At 32.4% G+C, this 19791-nt stretch overlaps 2 protein-coding genes across 2 annotated transcripts; both read left to right on the plus strand.

The window, feature by feature from the left end:
• Window positions 1-4114: 4114 nt before the first annotated feature.
• On the plus strand, window positions 4115-6340 carry LOC104758260 (transcription factor HHO6). Its single transcript, XM_010481089.3, has 5 exons — window positions 4115-4842; window positions 4945-5162; window positions 5297-5555; window positions 5636-5712; window positions 5802-6340. Exons 1-5 carry the CDS (start codon window positions 4668-4670, stop codon window positions 6075-6077), a joined length of 1005 nt encoding a protein of 334 aa, XP_010479391.1. The 5' UTR covers window positions 4115-4667; the 3' UTR covers window positions 6078-6340.
• Window positions 6341-16311: 9971 nt separating this feature from the next.
• On the plus strand, window positions 16312-18489 carry LOC104758261 (peroxidase 10). Its single transcript, XM_010481090.3, has 4 exons — window positions 16312-16737; window positions 17125-17316; window positions 17417-17582; window positions 17827-18489. The coding sequence occupies exons 1-4, from the start codon at window positions 16456-16458 to the stop codon at window positions 18240-18242; spliced, it is 1056 nt and encodes a 351-aa protein (XP_010479392.1). The 5' UTR covers window positions 16312-16455; the 3' UTR covers window positions 18243-18489.
• The last annotated feature ends 1302 nt before the right edge of the window (window positions 18490-19791 follow it).

Here is a 19791-nt window from a genome sequence, read left to right on the forward strand (position 1 = left end):
TTACAATGTTTTTAAAAAGTATAAATTTCAATATTTTTGGCGGGAAAAATTTTCGTTTTTGGCGGGAAATTTTCTTTTGGGAAAAATTTTTGATTTTGGCGGGAAAAAAAGTTTTTGGCGGGAAACTTTTTTGGCGGGAAAATATTTTCGATTTTGATGACTTTACATTCTTGTTGTCATTCAAAAAAGGGTAATTTGGTCATTTTGTATATAAAGAGGGGTAGTTTTAAAAATAGTCAAAATGAAGGGGTATTTTTAAAAAGGGATATGGAAAAAGGGGCATTTTTGAGAATGCCCCTTTTAAATTTCACCAACCTGATTTCTTTTATGATCCAGTGCAATTTTGGTCTTACATGAACAGAACAAGTCTTGAGTGGAAGATAATAGTTTATGGCTCCATGAGTCCTGAGTGCATGTTAGGCTTTTGCAAATCGATAATATTTCCTTAATGTATTTTTCCTCTTCATTATAAGAGAACCAATACTTGGAGTTAATCCACTTTGACTTTGAGTTTGCAGTATGTTTTAGAAGTAATATCTCTTACGGTCTTATCCCATGCAATCATACTCTCAAGTATGCGTCTCTAAAAGCAGAATCAGATTTCAGGTTGGTTAATTAAGTCTTCTTTCTGCGTTTTGTTTTCAACCCTTGTGCACAAGCCTTTCGAAAGGAAAAGCAGAATGCAATTTGACTGTCTAGTTCATTCCTTTAGTTTAGTGTATTGGGAAAACGACTTGGAAAGTCAATGGGGCTTTGTTGCAAAGGAAGTTAAAGAAATGTCTCAGCAAGATATCTGAAGCTACTATTGCTGTACACCCTCTGGGCTTGTATTGGGCCTGTTCATTTCCCAACAAAAACTGAAATGGGTGCTGACTTAAAGATAAAATGACAAAAAACAAATTGTTGAATGAATATTTGTGTGTTTTTTGCTTCTAAAAAGAGCAATAAAAATTTGAAATGGCAAGAGTAGGAAGGAAACGAAAAGAATAGTGTGGCAGGAAACATAATGATGGGAATGGAATCATACAAAAAGTCATGCCGATACCAAAGAGGCATTTGTTGTTGTTGTTGTCACGTGAAAGATTCTTAGAGAGAATAGTAATCGTTATATTTTGGTATTATTCCATTTTTTTCACATAGCTCTTTCAACAAAAATCCAAATGTATACGTATTGTAGTTACTACGATATCCGGTATATGACATTCTTATAAAAAAAACTATAATTTAAAAAACAAAATGTAGTATTTGTCTTAAACTATAACATCAAAAATCATAAAATTTAACTCTTTTTAAGTTTTGTCAAAATTTATTAAATGATAAATTCTAAACTCCTATCGGTATTTTATAGTATTTAACTAAAACTCATAATTTGACAAAATTTATTTCAATCTTCTCCCTTCACCTGTTGCAAGAAAGATAATAGCATTTTCAAAAAATATATAACAAAAGCAGAAAATTTATATTGAATAAAACTGGATATATATATATATATATATATATATAAGCCTAAATCTACATTAATTTTTGTAGTTTATAGACATTCATTTTTTTATGCCCTAAAAACATATAGAGATGGCTAAGATGAAAAATCTATGTTTTTTTGGCACTAAAAATATCTATATTAAAAAAAATTACGAGACAATATTGAAAAATATCAAAAGAGTAAAAGTAAACATTTGGATTAGAATAATGTGACATTATTCTATTAAAAAAACCTTTTAAAATTATATTCATTTGGTACCCATGTACATATACCAATATTTAATGTATTAAATGATAATATATAATTTTAAAATAATATATCACACATTTTTTTGGCAAAAGAAAATGATTTGATACGAATTAAATTAAAAGTTGAAAACTGTAAAAGATATGTTTGATGTAATGAAGTTAGATATCTATGTAGAAAATAACATGTTATAAAAAGTTAACCGTGTGTTATGTTATGTAACAAATAAACGAAACGACCAAATCATACAAAAAGTCAAAATCAATTATGTTCTGTGAACAATGAAATATGTTTAGTTATGTTTTAAGATACCACGTTTTTCTATCGCATAAAATGCAATTTTTAAAAAATATATCAAGGATGGATTCAACCTATTAATTCAAATAAGAGTAATTATACTATCACTAATTTGACAAGAATAGTGTTTTGTCATCTACATCAAGAATTTAGTTTGACCGTAGTATATACGAAACATAAGTGGACTACGAATGAAAATATTAATTTCTTAGCGAATTAAGTATAATCCTAAAAAAAAAAAAAAAGAGAATACAAAGTAGATAGATTCTTTGACCGCAACTATCCGACAAAACCAGTGGAGATGAGAGAAATCGATGTGGATCCAACGCATTTTAGTCCATACTTCAAATATTTGAGAGACTGGTTTATATCATGACATCGAATTTGTGAATAAAATACAAGTGTAGCATATGTTTAGACCATTGGTTTATGCGCAAGATTCTTTATATCTATGAGAAAAGGGAAAACGAGAATCTAACACAAGCATAAAATATATAAAATTGGATAGAGAGATTCGATTGGCCTTTCCAAAATATTTGTCTCGCGTTCGTGAATTCGAAGAATATATATTGGGACACTTTTTTCAACAAAAAATGTATCTCATGTTTGGTTGGTTTGTCAGAGAAAACTTATTCTCTGCACATGACATGATGACAAGGTGAGTCAAAATATACCTAATTTATGTTCATTATTCTAATGGCGAGAAGAAGAAAAAAAGCATCACTATCGAATTAGAATAGTAAAAATCACTCAAGATTTGACAATATAAGATGTTTTCATATTGTTTATCTTAGTTACCAAGAAATTACTTGGTATTGATAAAATGATTACCTTAGAATTTTAAACTCATTATATATGGATGGACAGGTATTGTGAATAGGTTGGATAAAAGAAGCATTTGCAAAAGTTATTCTTTGGCACAAAAACTTCAACTTCACAAAAGCTCGAAATGAGAAAGTAGAAAAGAAAAAAAGAAAAAAAAACATTTCTTTGTGCCGCTAATCCCATGGTTTTAGTATCTTTGACTTTGAAATTATGCTTTTAACCGACAACAATAACCTCTTCTTTTTTTTTCCCCAAAAATAATAACCCCATTATTGATTTTTGTTGGACCAACGATTTTATTACGAAAAAGAGAAGAGAGGTGAGGGTAATAACTAATTACTAGTGGCTATTCAAATCTAATGCTGCTGAGTTATTAGTAATCACCAACAAAAACGTAAATGAAAATTTAACTGCATTTCGATTGTATTTATTTACATTATTATGTAGAACAACTAATTTTAGGTATAAGATGGTTCGGTCGCACATACCTCGATAAAAATGATAATCTACCGGTTGCTAGTATTTGAAACAAATTACATTACCCTTTCTAGTTTTTATTACTCGTCACTCTAGAGAGAAAAAATTGTTTTAAATTACTTATCATTCTTATTTTTCAATATAAATTTTGTCAAGAAATAAAACTTTATTAAACTAACCCAATAAATTATTTGTGAGATTAAAATTGTTAATTTACACAAATTGTTAATCTACTTGAAACTCTCTAAAATGACAAATAAATAAAAACGAAGGGAGTATGTGTTAATGTGTTTTCGTAGTAATAATTTCCAAGATTAAAATATTCTAAGGAACATAAATTATTACAACAAATAACCTATGTATTTAACTATCATCAAAATTTAAACTGCCAAGATTTTTATTTGCACATAAAATGTATTGGTCCAACATGAAATGCAATAGAAAGTGATGTTTGAAATAACGTTAACACAAAATCAAGTTTTACCAATTAGAAATTCTAATACGTACTATTCACTATGGTAAACTAGTACCTCAAAATAAGTATCCAAGCTAGATTATTTAAGACGAAAAATGTTTTAAACCCACTTTTTTGTTCATAGTTTTAGAAATGGAGTGTGAATGGTAAAAAAAATCAGATTTTAAAATAGCTAACTTTTTAAAAAATGGAGTGAGAATGGTAAAAAGTATATATATTTTAAAATTGGAGCTTAAAAGTACTAACTATTGGAGCAAGATAATTTGAAGATGAAAACAGGTTTAAAACCCACTTTTTTCTTTCTTTTTTTTGTGTGCAAAGTTTTAAACCCACTAATTTCAAAAAAATTGGAGTGTGTATGGTAAAAAAAAGTAAATATACATATTATTTAAATGGAGGAGCTTAAAAGCATTGAAACAAATCACGAGTTTGGTATGAGTAAAAAAGGAATGAATCTAACTCGCGAGTAAGCAAAGCTGTAAAAACTCAAAACAGAGGCGAGAGTGTGGGTGAAATAAGAATCTGAGAGATACGCGACGAAACGAAGAGTTTTGTGATATCTAGAAAAAAAAAAAGAAAAGAGAGATACCCTACAAAGGCCATAACACAGAATCTTCTAGCTTTCTTCTTCCTTCCTTCAATCAATCTTCTACCTCTCTCTCTCTCTATACCAAAAGATTCTCACCCAACATGCTTCTCTTTCTATATAATCGCTTCACATAGATCTCATCTCAGGTTGTTTCTTTCTTCTCACACTCTCCTTCCTTCCATGTTCTCTATCTTACTGATCAAAGAGAGTTGATTTTGAGATCATGAAGTGTTCTGGTAAAGTTTGAGTTTTTAAGATCGAGAAATTTTTTAAAAATGGGTTCTTTAGGGGATGAGCTGAGTTTGGGATCGATCTGTGGTTCTCGGAGAGGAATTATCATGAATGTTGTGGCGGTTGAGGAGGAACATGTTAAGAAGCTTGAAGAAGAGAAGCGAAAGATCGAAAGCTCTCAACTTGAGCTTCCTCTGTCTTTGCAGCTTTTAAATGATGGTTCGTTTTTTTTATGATCTCTCTGTTTCCTCTGTTTTTATTTAAAGCTTCCAAATTTTGAAAATTTGGTTTGCTAAAATTTGAACCTTTTGTTGTTTGCAGCGATTTTGTATCTCAAGGAGGAGAAAAAGAGATGTTCAGAGATGAATACTCAACCATTGTTGAAAGATTTCATCTCTCTTGATAAACCTATGAGCGAAGAGATTGATATGCAGTTGCTGAAGAGGGATGAGCTTACGAGGGAGAAGAAGTTTCAGCAATGGAGAGCTAATGATGATCACATCTCAAACACTAAGACCAAGAACAAGCTAGGGGTTCAGGTAATTAAACCCTTGAAATTGAGATAGCATTTGGAGAATTAGATGACACAAAGTAGATTATGTTTTTTAGATGAATCAAGGACAAAGGACTGAGTTTCGCCGTTGTGTTTTCGTTTTGATCTGATTTGTTGCAGAGAAATGGGGAGAAATCTTCTATGTTGTTGGTTCCAAAAGTAGAAACTGGTTTAGGCCTAGGTTTAACTTCGAGTTCGATAAGAAGAAAAGGCATTGTTGCCTCCTCTCGTGGCTTTACTTCTAACTCTATGCCACAACTACCACCACAACAGCCAGCATTTCTTCAACAGCAAGCTTTGCGGAAGCAAAGAAGGTGTTGGACTCCTGAGTTACATCGCCGTTTTGTTGATGCATTGCAACAGCTCGGTGGACCGGGAGGTAACTTCTTGTGTTCTTAAGTTTGGTTAACTTAATACAGAATGTGGTTTAAACTGTGTCTGTTTTGTGTCAAATAACAGTGGCGACTCCTAAACAAATCAGAGAGCATATGCAAGAAGAAGGCTTAACCAATGATGAAGTCAAGAGTCATTTACAGGTAACTAAAACAAAAAGAAGTTGACATCTTTGAATTCATTCAATGACTGTTACTTACAAGTAACAACAACCCATCTTTCTGTTTTTTAGAAATACCGGTTACACATCAGGAAGCCTAATTCGAATGCGGAGAAACAATCAGCAGTTGTTCTAGGGTTTAACTTGTGGAATTCATCATCACAAGAGGAAGAAGAAACAGGTGAAGGAGGAGAATCGTCAAAGATAAGCAACTCGCAATCGGATTCTCCTCAAGGTCCTTTGCAGCTGCCATCTACAACAACTACAACTGGTGGAGATAGTAGCATGGAAGATGTAGAAGATGCTAAGTCTGAGAGCTTTCAGATGGAGAGACTGAGGTCACCATGAATCTCAGTCCTTTTTTTACAAGAAACCAAACTCTTGAGATCCCGGTTTTGTTATTTTTGGGGTTCATTACTAATTTATATTAGTAGTGAATGAGAACAATAATTATAGAAAGGTTAAAGTTATATATATAGAGAAAAAAGAGAGAGCAATATAGAGTGAGTGAGGATGGTTCAAATTATTTGCAGAGATTATTATTAGCCTTGTTTGGTGTACGGCTTTTTTTGGTTGGGGTGTTTAATTGAGGCATTATTATCCAAGTTTAATTACGTTTGCTTTATTTTGAAAAAAAAAGGATGATATGAGTTATTGTTGAATGTTTAGTTTTCTGGATTTGGAACAGAGACATCAGCATGTGTTTGGTCATTTATTCGGATTCATATTAAGATGCTTTGAAATTATGGTCTTTCAACGCTCACCTAATCATGCGGTCGTTCGTTCAATGGACTATAAAGGTCTAGGCTTTGACCGACAGATAAGTAGTACGTACTATGTAAATATTTAAGTGCTATAATTTATTTTCAACGTCTTGAGAGATATGTAAAGTTTGAAATTTTCTTTGTAATTGTTAGTTTCATCTATATAATTTATGGTTTTTTCAACAAGTGGGAATGTTAGGCAATTGGGTAAAGTAGAATAGTAGATATGCCTCATGTTAACCAGCCGCTCCACCTCATCTCCCAGTCCAATTCATTTCCAATCTTTCAGTTTTCGAGTATTTCGAATTCTTCTTATATGTCATAATTAATTAGAATCATGGCTTTCTTCAAACTCAAGAAACTGGTTAACGTTTCCACATTTGAAAATTCTTGGCCGGTACATTCTCGTGAGTATCATCAGTTCATCATGAACAAGGCAATATATATAACCGATCAAAGTGCATGAACAAATTAAGATCCTAATTAAGGTTACAGTAAGACATAAAGTCTCCGAATTTATCATCATGTAATTTGTTTTAAGTAGTTTCAGAAATCCAGGGACCATTACCCAAGTCTAAGTATTGTTGTTTGCTCTCTTAACATTTTGGGAACCATTTTTGAATGTGGATTTCAAATCCACAAGAAAACAGATTATGACATCGTTAAAACAGTGAAAGGGGGAGTAACAGAGAGAATGCATGCAAAGTGGGGTTCCAGACTTCCAATTTCAGAGATAGGATCCAAACAGCTTTTGGATAAGTTTCGACTATATTGTGACAATATACAGACATGCGGACTATATATGATGTTTTAAGGAGGTCGTTATGTATTGTTTTTATTTGTCAAAGAGGTCGTTATGTATTTGGGAATAAATGATTGTCACCGATAGGACATGGATAATTTAAATGGAACTGATGATATATACAGTTGGGAAAATTTTGAAATTCTTGGCTTAGAGTTTGTTTAACAATGTGGACTGTTTTTTATTTGGGAGAAACATATAGATATAGAGTGAACTAAACTTATGCATGCCAAACTAAACATACGTCACAAAATCTAAATATCGAACTAGGATGCATTGAAAACTTTTGTAAAAATATGAAGAAGTTGAACTCTAGTAAAGGTACAAAAGCATCCGTTACATATGTATGCTTCCTTGAAAAATCGTTTTTGCTGTATGTTCAAGAATATATTCAACTAGTATTACACCCGTACTTCGTACATGAAAAAAATAGAAACAATTACATTTGGTGGAAAACGTATTTACTATAAAAAAAAATAAACATGAAATATATTTACACAAAGTAACTACGTACAGACAAAACTATTTTATTGTATGCAACAATTGTCTTCATCCTTCCTCTGTATACTATATATATATATATATATATATATACATCATATCACCGTATACATATACTGCTTGAACGTTTGAATTATGTTTTAGTCGTCATTCTACCGTTGTTGTCAAGATTTGGGTACTTGTCGTCAATGAGGAGGATCTTCTTCTAATCCTCTTTACCTTAATCCACACTGTTGATTTGTCGTAATTGATGTAGCCGCCGGTAGTCACCCACCTCGAAGATAGAAACATAAAATTAGAACTTAGACGGATGAGACATATGGGTTATAGAATTTGGGAGACAGCATACTAAAGTCAGCTATATTTTTTAAACGTATATGAATACAAAAAAGTGTAATGCAAAATCATAATCAAGTAGTTTATTACAAAAAAATGAAACATTATAGTAAATATATAAGTTCGCACTGTGCTTGACAAACCTGATTTTAAAGCTCCGTAAGTTACATATTTCTTTAGTGAATTGAGAAACTACACATATTATAACCATTAATCTTTCAATCAGTAAAATCATCTACATAGGCATTTGAATAACACACAAAAGATTGAGATTGGAGGTATTACTCGTTAGTCGTTACCTTCATAAATGGCGTTAATTTGCATGCCGAGACTTTTATATCTGGGATGATAGAGCTATTATTTTTTGATTTTGTTGGGAAGTATGTTTATGATCCAGTAGGACATTGGCTGTTGGATTGTCTTTTATGTCTTCGTTGTTTCCGCAAGTCTAGGAATAAGGAGACTGGTTCTCTATAGTTTACTTGGTCAAGTTTCTGTTTCCGCAAAACTAGTTAGTAGTTGAGTTAGTGGAGTCATGCTTTCTTTCAGTTATATTTGCTTCAGCTTTTGTAAGTCTATAAAAGGCATTGAGCGAGTATGAATAAGATCATTTCATTCAGTTCACATTGTGTTTTCTTTGAGCTAAACCTTACATTGGCATCTATAACCTAAATCATGTAAAATCAGAGAAAAATTAAAATGACATAAAGAAAGAAAAAAAGCGAAACTGAACAAATAATCATAAAAACCTAGATCAGCTTCTTTGCTAAATTCTATGAATATGACAAACACGCAAATAAAACGATGAAGAGGAGAAAGGACCGGCAAAATAGGATGAGAAACTGACTGAAAGAAAGCTGCTTGCTAAATGATCTAAGTAACAAAACGTAATCCAGATTAACTTGGTCGTGACACAATACTACACACACTGAGGATCAACTTGGTGACACAGTAAAATAATTGCTCAGACTTAAAGCCTCAAGTTTCTCTAGTCCCATATTGGAATTAACAATTCGAGACCAAACCAAACCAGCAAACAAACACAAATCGAGACATGAGAGAATCTACACAATGCACAAAACGATATAATCTTTTGCCAAGTTTAAAACAAACACCCCAAAATGATCTAAGTAAGTAACAAACGTACCTTGTGAGTAATTAACTGGTTCTGCTGCAATGGATTCGAAACTCTGTAGCTAGAGATGATTGTACTGTTCCCTAAAGTGTTGACAAACAGAACAAAAAACCCAGAAACGAAAGATTAAAAGACAAGACAATACAACCCCAACTCTCGTTAAATTATCAATCAATCTCACAGTCTGATGGGTACAAACCTGGTTGCAACTAAAAAGAGTCGACACTTTAGCAGAAATCTTAGGAGAAATCTAATCGCTGCCGCCGATGTTTAACCGATGAAAGATCTCAAGTCAGGAGCTTGATGAACAGAGGAAGCTGAATCAATCAGGAACAAGCGAGACGATTTCAACGGCGGCGTTGATGAGACGAGAGAAAGTAAGAGAGAGAGATACACTATCGGAAGAGTAAGAGAAATCGAGGAGAGACTTACGAGAGGAAATCAAACCGAAGAAGAAGAAGGGAGACGAATTAGAGAAGAACGGCAGAGATGTAGCACACGCTGCCACGTGTAGCGAAGGACGGAGATAAATACGTCCCTTTTTAAGGAACGTCCCTTTGATAATTGGCGAATTTCTATTTAAATTTAATAATTTTATACTGAAGGACGCAGCAAAGGAACGCTGCTGCCCATGCTCTGAGAAAGGAATGAACATGAGAATTCTTAGAAAATAAAAAGATGGTAAGCGAAAGAAAATAAATAAAAATAAGTTGTGTTGATTGGGACTTACTGGTTCAAACGCTGCGGTTGTGGTTCGGTTGCGGGAGATTGCGGAAGCGGGCGATTGCGGTTTCAAGCATTATTAAACGTTTTGAACGACTGGTTTAGCGGTTTAAAATTGGTGCGTTTGCGGGAGATTTACGACTAGTTGACCAGCGGGTGCAATAGCGGTTGAAACATAATAAATGTGATATATAATTATATAAATGTTTTAAAATATCAAAACTTTATTAAATTTGATTTATAATTAAAATTCATTAAAAATACTAAAATAATTATTAAAAATAAATAAATTTCATAATGAAATACTTATTACTTTATTCATTTGGATTTTTATCAAAACTTTAATCAAGTAATTTGATAAATGACTAAAACATATGTTTTAGATCGTAGATCTTCTTTCTTAAATCTCACACACTCAATAAGTTTTGTGGGGCAGTATTTGCATCGGTAGTAATGATCAAACGAGAGTTGAGAAGAGTCACTCGTGATTTGTTTTTAATTTTAACAAATAATCTTATCTTGTTAAATTTCTGATGAAACGTTATATTTATTTAGATTTTTTTGAACTTATGTGCGATGTGCCATTAAATTTACATCAAGTTTTCCGGGTTATTGTTAATTGAAATATTATTTTCTTCCAATTATTTTTTTTTTCAATATTTTCAATCATATCCGTACTTCATTTTGTCTCATCCTTAATGAATAAAATAGTTAGGTAAAAAATATATATAAAATATATTTCATTATCATTGATTTGTTTCAAATTTTTTCTCAAAAAAAAAAAAAAAATTTGAAACGCAAACGCCCGCAACCGCAAACGCTTGCGGGAACCAGCTTTTGGAATTCAACGGTTGGGAACGATTGGGAGCGATTGGGAGCGATTTGTGTGATTGGCCCCAAACGCTAGCAACCGCCCGCAAACGCAAACGTAGCGTTTGCGGGAGCTAGCGGAAGAACCAGTCAAGCTCTTAAATAGGTGATCAAACGGTTTGAAAACGTGACTTATATTTTATCTTGATTTTCGAACATGGTAGCAGTAGTGTGAGCAAATTTAGGGATCTAAAATTTTGCAGTTTTAGGAAATATATATTTTTTTAAAAAAATATAACTTATTTTCAATTTAGATCTCACTGAAATATCTTGCCGGTAAAATAACGTTAAAAAAAAAAGAAAATTTGACCGTTGTTTTTAGCTTTTTTTTTTATCGGTTTTTTCTTACCAATTTCATCGATTTTTTGGATATAAATATTTGAAAACAAAATCTATTTGACATATTTTTACTGGTCTAGTGACTCGTGCTTTATATGATAAAAGATGATTTCACATTGAGTGCAAACATTTGAAACTTCGTATCGTAATTTTGGTATTATAAAAAATAATACATGTAAATTTATTTATTTATGAAATGTTAATAATCTAATAATATTAATAAAACAGTATTTATAGATAATATAATATATCGAGTAACCTGGCGAATAATAAGATGGTAGCCAAAAAAATATTAAACACCAGAGATCAACCTGCACTCCCATTCCCTACGAATGTTAGACTTTGGCTAATAGGCTGGTCTATTGTAGCCCAATAGTTAAAAGAAAAACGTTAAACACCCAATATCTGAAAAATAAAATTAGGATAAATAGTGAAGTGACTTTAGTGCAATGGCCAATGGTAAGTCTTTAATGCACAAGGCATCATCACATCAGAGATGGAGTCCCGCTCTCTACGAATGTAGGGATTTAACTAATGGATCGGCATATTGTGGCCCAATGGTTGACAAAAAAATAAAATAAATAAATATTACTCAATTTGAAAGGTATGAGTACCATTTTCTCAATGGCGATATTACACGAACGCACTACTATAACTACCATTTTCTGATGAAACGTTATATTTATTTAGATTTTTTTGAACTTATGTGCGATGTGCCATTAAATTTACATCAAGTTTTCCGGGTTATTGTTAATTGAAATATTATTTTCTTCCAATTATTTTTTTTTTTAATATTTTCAATCATATCCGTACTTCATTTTGTCTCATTCTTAATGAATAAAATAGTTAGGTAAAAAATATATATAAAATATATTTCATTATCATTGATTTGTTTCAAATTTTTTCTCAAAAAAAAAAAAAAATTTGAAACGCAAACGCCCGCAACCGCAAACGCTTGCGGGAACCAGCTTTTGGAATTCAACGGTTGGGAACGATTGGGAGCGATTGGGAGCGATTTGTGTGATTGGCCCCAAACGCTAGCAACCGCCCGCAAACGCAAACGTAGCGTTTGCGGGAGTTAGCGGAAGAACCAGTCAAGCTCTTAAATAGGTGATCAAACGGTTTGAAAACATGACTTATATTTTATCTTGATTTTCGAACATGGTAGCAGTAGTGTGAGCAAATTTAGGGATCTAAAATTTTGCAGTTTTAGGAAATATAGATTTTTAAAAAAAATATATAACTTATTTTCAATTTAGATCTCACTGAAATATCTTGCCGGTAAAATAACGTTAAAAAAAAAAAGAAAATTTGACCGTTGTTTTTAGGTTTTTTTTTATTGGTTTTTTCTTACCAATTTCATCGATTTTTTGGATATAAATATTTGAAAACAAAATCTATTTGACATATTTTTACTGGTCTAGTGACTCGTGCTTTATATGATAAAAGATGATTTCACATTGAGTGCAAACATTTGAAACTTCGTATCGTAATTTTGGTATTATAAAAAATAATACATGTAAATTTATTTATTTATGAAATGTTAATAATCTAATAATATTAATAAAACAGTATTTATAGATAATATAATATATCGAGTAACCTGGCGAATAATAAGATGGTAGCCAAAAAAATATTAAACACCAGAGATCAACCTGCACTCTCATTCCCTACGAATGTTAGACTTTGGCTAATAGGCTGGTCTATTGTAGCCCAATAGTTAAAAGAAAAACGTTAAACACCCAATATCTGAAAAATAAAATTAGGATAAATAGTGAAGTGACTTTAGTGCAATGGCCAATGGTAAGTCTTTAATGCACAAGGCATCATCACATTAGAGATGGAGTCCCGCTCTCTACGAATGTAGGGATTTAACTAATGGATCGGCATATTGTGGCCCAATGGTTGACAAAAAAAAATAAAATAAATATTACTCAATTTGAAAGGTATGAGTACCATTTTCTCAATGGCGATATTACACGAACGCACTACTAAACTACAAACTTCAGTCAATGAAACAGTATTTCTTAAAGAATACGAAGAGGGAGATATATGATTATATTGTTTATAGTGAAAGAGACACAATTATGGATAATAATGCTGCCACAAGTGATTCGTGAAATGTCATAAATCCACTTTGCTAGTGAAATAGAAAGTTGGAAGCGCTGGCCAACCAATGGAAACAAAGACTTCGGTTCTCAAGTCGTCGAGTATACTTTCGAGTAAGCTTCCAACATGGCCCTTTAACAAATAAAATAAAAACTTCAAACATGGGTAGTGGATTGTTGCGCCATCCTCTTGATGTCAAATAATTGACAATATTTGATTTATTTTTTACATATACTTGTTTTGAAAAGTGATCAACAAGTGTGATGAATATGTATAACAGATCGAACTACATAAATAACCTTTAACAAAAAAAGAACTACAAAAATAACAAGGTTTAGATCGTAATTATTTTCCTATTTACCAAAAAGACATTTTTTAATTAACATTTCGAGTAAGGAAAAAGTTGTATTGGAATATATCGTTCACTGATTTTAAGCATGCATGCATAAATTAAATATGGTTTTCGTCTATTTAAGTTGGTTCTCGGACATCTCTGAAGACGCATATTTGTGACTAACTCTAGATGCTTAAGTATGTGTACAATGGACTTTAAGTTTGTATGATCATAATGTAAATAACGCATCAGCTTTGTTAACAAGGTTCGGTTTTTTCTACATCCTCGAGACCTAGTTCAGAACAAATTCACTAGAATAAGATAGCAATTACAAAGCATATGATACAAGTACTATTATGCCATTCTTTTCTAGATGAAAAAACCATCAAAAGATCTCTCTATCTTGTTGATGGGGCGACACACCACACATCTTGTGTGCATCTATCAAAACTACCTTGACGCGCGCAAGTCTTCATAAAGCGTCCTCTTGGTATTTATATCAATTGCACAACCCCTAGGGTTGACAACTTTCCTATTATACAACCAATAGGAATTGGAAGATTAACAATTGCACAACCTCTAAGGTTGACAATTTTCCTATTATACAACAAATATGTATTTTTATTATACAACAAATAGGAAAGTTTCTCTGCATGATCACATATTGAATCTTCCATTCAAGATGTTCATCCAGCTCAGCACCCACCACTTGGCTTTGTCCAAGTCGGCCTTAAACTTATGTACTTCAAACTCTTCAATTCAGCTTCTTGTACTACTTCCTATATTAGCGTCACAACTAGTACAAGAACTGCTTCAGACGTTTGATATATCCTCCGATATATCTAACTGCATGTTCCTTGATTCAACTCAACACATTCTCTGCTTTGTGTCAATTACTGTGTCAGCACAATTACTAAGTTCTATTTTTGCTTTGCTCTACCAACATATGTATCAAGTAATACTTCATCATCTGTATCAGCTCTACCAGCATTTGTATTAAGTATACTTCATCCTCTGTGTCTGTGTCTGTTTTGTCCACTGTCTTTGTCTTAACTGTTGCACCATCACTGAAACATCTATGATGTATCTTTGTATCCATGTCTCATCCATTATAGTCACTTAGTAAATTTTTCACCACATGTTATGAATCTTACAAAACTTCAATCAACACAACATCTTCAATCTCTAGGGGCGACCATATGAGACTTTTCAGATAATATATAAACCAGTATCAATATCATAGATGAGACGGTCATATCACTCAAGACACCAATGAAATGCTTTTTGAGTACTCAACTAAAAAAATAGCTCGAAAGATATGGGGTGGGAAAAATAGCTCTAATCTTACTATCTTACTTATCTTACTCTTCCAGCCTAAAACAAATTATAGAAACATGTCCCATAAAAGAATAATATTTAAATATAATTTGCATCAACAAAATTTTAAATTAGGAAAAATCAGACCAACAGAGAGGTCTACAGTTATACCAAATTACTTATCTCCAAATTAAATCCAAATATGACCCTTAAATATTTGAAAGGATTGTTACTCAAAACACACAAGCTAGTTGGCTTTAGGTCGGAGCCAGACCTGGATGGGACAAATAGCTAGTGAGTAAATTAATGATATCTCTCCTTTACTTGTTTCTTAAATCCTAAAAGCTAGCTTAAGTTCATTCAAAGCAAACACTCTATATGACATCCAATCTTGTTATCTAACACTTAACTCAAGAGTTATACAACGAGCTAGGGATACATTGTGATAACATTTGTCAGAAATGTGTGCATGACAGCCAAAAAAACAAAATTAACCATGCAGTTTTCGAGTGTCCTTATCATCCTCTTCAAACATGGGCCGGCTTTATCGATCTTGTTGATTACAGTTTTCCTTCCTACAAGTTAAGTAAATACAAATATGAATAATTTTTTCGTAAAATCCAAAATAGGTTAGAGGGATTTATAAATGTTTTACGTTGACTATATTTCGTGGTTTAGATGGAAAATTATGAACTAGATGGTGTTTCAAAGAGTATTAACAGGTTTTTTCTTTTTAAAATTAAAATCATTTGGTGATGCAGATATACGTGGTTTCTATATGGAAAACAGTTTTTTCTTTTTCTTTTGGCCAACTTAAACTGAAAAAAATTGCTATATACATAGAGTGATATTTATTTTGTTTTGGTCAAAATAAATACTCAGTTTCTTTATCAAATACATTATGTTAATACAATTTTAATTTGTTTTCTTAACTCTTATACAAAATACAACATTCATACAATGGAGAGAATATATATTTGATTACATTGGCTGCGGTGAACACGCCAATGCTCACTAGGTTATCAATAAGAAACGAAAGTGGGGGCACTATATGATTATTTTAGAATATTTCATGCACTAATCCTTCCACTATTCAAAACTTAAGTACGAATTTGCGAAATTTTTATTTTTAATTGAAAGTATGTATGACGTTATCAAAGAAAGCTTGAAAAGTTTTGTATGATATGACATCTTAATTCGAGAAAAATTAGTCACATGTTAAAACGGCTAAAAACAAAACATTTACTTTGTCAAGTGACTGAACTAAAAGACAGAAACCTAAAATTACAAAATCCTCAAAATTTAACCCACTAGAATATCTTATTTATAGTGGCACTCCCACTTTCTTAGTTATGCATGCATCTCCTAGGCGCACCCTTGTTTAGGCTAATATAATTAATCTAAATACACCTCGGTTTGGTGTATAAATACAAGCTAAAATCATCATAGCAATACACAATCAATCTACGATCAATCCATCTTCTTATTTCATCATTATGGACTGCAAAAACATTTCGTATTGGTTTATATCTTACCTTGCAATCTTAACTCTTTTCTCCAAAGACTTGGTCTCCTCGTTTCCATCAGGAAATAATTACAATGGTTATAATAATGGTCACGGATACGGACTAACTAGCAATCTCGACTATCGATTCTATGATCGCTCTTGTCCTCGTCTTCAGATGATTATTAGGTCCGGAGTTTGGAGAGCTTTTAAAGATGATTCTAGAATCGCTGCTTCTCTTCTCCGACTCCATTTCCATGATTGTTTTGTCAATGTAAGTTTCTTTTGTTTCATTGTTACTGTAAGTTACGTGATATTTCTTTTTTCTTGTTAACTTACGCATGCATATATATAGTGGATTATATATCACTATTCACACATACGTTATATATATATATCAACATTTATGTATATATTATAAAAAACTAATCACGCCATTTTAGTGAAAACTATACTACTCAAGCTGTTTAGAAAACACTAATCAGGAAAAAAAGATCTATCTGTTTTAATATATAAAAGATACATATTAGGGTAGAAGCCACTAGCTAGATATAGACTAAAATGACTCTTTATGTGTGTATCAAACATAATTATATCTGTATAACTACGGAAAAGAAAATTAATACTACGAAGAAGGATGTAATTAAATTGTATGTTGTAGGGATGTGATGGATCTATACTTCTGAATGATTCCGAGGATTTCAAAGGAGAGAAAAACGCTCGGCCAAACCGAAACTCAGTCCGTGGCTTCGAAGTCATTGAAGACATTAAATCTGATATCGAAAGTTCTTGTCCCTTAACTGTTTCATGCGCGGACATAGTTGCCCTTGCAGCAAGAGAAGCCGTCGTCGTCGTACGTGTGATCTTGAAACCCCTAATTCGTTATTCTAAAATGTGACAATAAAATATAATGAATCCATAGTTCATATTACTTATGACTTCTTTATGTATAGACCGGAGGGCCATTTTGGCCGGTGCCTTTAGGGCGAAGGGACTCGTTAACGGCAAGTGAGCAAGCGGCGAATACAAATCTGCCATCTCCGTTTGAGCCGTTGGAGAATATAACGGCCAAGTTTGTGACCCTTGGGCTCGACCTCAAGGATGTTGTTGTCCTCTCAGGTTTGATTATTCAACTTTCGATTCAACTCAAAACATTATAAAGATTTTAAAAAAAAAATCAAAATCGATTGACTTTTGTATTAAGTAACTGAAATATTACTTTAATTAAAAGAAAAATATAATGGTCGCAAATAGATTGTTATAAACCAAATAGAGTAGACTACATCATTAGGCATTGTATATATTCAGGATTACTTTGAGCTTATACTAGTATATGACTTAATTTAATGATACGTGGATGTAGGAGCACATACTATAGGATTTGCTCAATGTTTCGTATTCAAGCACAGGCTCTTCAACTTCAAGGGCTCTGGACAGCCTGACCCAAACCTAGCTGCTTCTTCGTCTCTTCTCTCTAAGCTAAAAGACACATGTCCTAATGTGGACTCATCGGACTCTAAGCTCGCTGCTCTTGACGCAGCTAGCTCAGTCAAGTTTGACAATGCTTACTACGTGAACTTAATGAATAACATAGGACTGTTGGATTCCGACCAAACCCTAATGTCGGATCCTACAGCCGCCGCCTTGGTTAAATCGTACAGCGAGAATCCGTATTTGTTCTCGAGGGATTTTGCAGTTTCAATGGTTAAAATGGGGAATGTCGGCGTTATGACCGGAAGTGATGGAGTAATTAGAGCAAAATGTGGATTTCCAGGTTAAGTTACATACATAGACTCGTTTGAACGTAAAACACTCAATCATCTCTCTATAACATGCATATCTAGAAATAATCTAGCTTTTAAATATGAATAATATATACCAAAGTCCATGAATAAAATATGTATATATAAAATATGGTGCAAAATCAACCTTATGTAATCTACATATGGAATTATGGATCACAGAGAGAAAAAATACTTGGAGTTGTATGTGTGTTTGTGTGTAATGGAATATGTGTCTTTGCATTTTTCTAGTATATATAATATCCAACTCCCGTACTTGAATTAACAATAGTTTTAGTTCTCGATTTGGTTTTGTCTATGATCAAAATTATACATATACTATCTATCGCAACAACTAAACACCTTAGCGTGAAAATGACAAGAGTTTAGATATAGTTCAAGTCTTGTAAATTCTTTAATACAATTGAAGAAAATGACTTAATTAATGATGCAATTATATAGTTGACAAAGAATTGTTGAAAATACATATCCATCAAGGCCAAATTACAAGCAGACCGAATTTCAAAATCACTCTACATTCAGAATTAAAGCATATATTTTATCAGAGACAAATACGATTGATAATATATATGAAAAACAAGCAAATAAGCATTGAATGATGATATGCACTTCCATAAATTCCAAATGGAAGCAACTAACTTTTTAGGTATTGCTTTGTTGATTACTGATTGGAAGACATAGATTTATAATTATCTTCAACGACTTCATGAGATTATCAGGACGAGAGTTAGTGGAAGAATGAGAATAAGCTAATTTATAAATGTATTAGACATTTTACATGTCGTCTAAATACAAAAGAGTAGTTAGGTTACATACATCATCATGTTATATGAGAAGTAAAACATACACAGCCAAGATAAGTATAACATAATTTATACTCATAGGCTAAACAATTATTTGTTCAAAAATGAGATTACTTTTTAAATTAATTTTTTGAAGTTTTCTTTTAATTTAAAGAACATGTGTTATAAAAAGTGGCTAGCTAGGCCATGCTAAAATGCTGTCTCGGTGCATGCTAGGCGGCCAGACGACGTATAAACTGTGGAGATGATGACCTTTTAAGCACTGAAATGAATCGTTTTGTTACTAAACGGGTATAAATAATTTTAAACAATCTTAAGCTTTCTCTTAGGTAGTCATAGACGATTTTAGGCGGTTCTAAAAATTTGTTTGTCAATTATTGTTTAATTTACAATTTATTTGTAGTATATTTTTTCAAATTTTTACTACATATTTAAACGTTATAGGTGTTATCAGTATATATGTTACCCACTGTCCATTTAGCGCCCTTAGCACGAAAGCCTACATATAGTGATAACGGTTGGAGAATTCGTATAGTTCACTGGGTAGGCAACTTTGAATGCTAACGGAGACGAGAGTCTTGATACTCTGATCCCACATTAAAATGTTGGCCAATGTTTGTCGTCAGTGTTATATCTTGGAGAAGTTCAAACGATTTGCCTCGGTGAATTTTCAAACCAACCCTTCTTCTCTATCTCCATACGTGAAGCCAAGTTTGTCGATCT

Source organism: Camelina sativa, chromosome 17, assembly GCF_030686135.1.
Source record: "Camelina sativa cultivar CO46 ecotype springtype chromosome 17, ASM3068613v1".
NCBI lineage: Eukaryota > Viridiplantae > Streptophyta > Magnoliopsida > Brassicales > Brassicaceae > Camelina > Camelina sativa.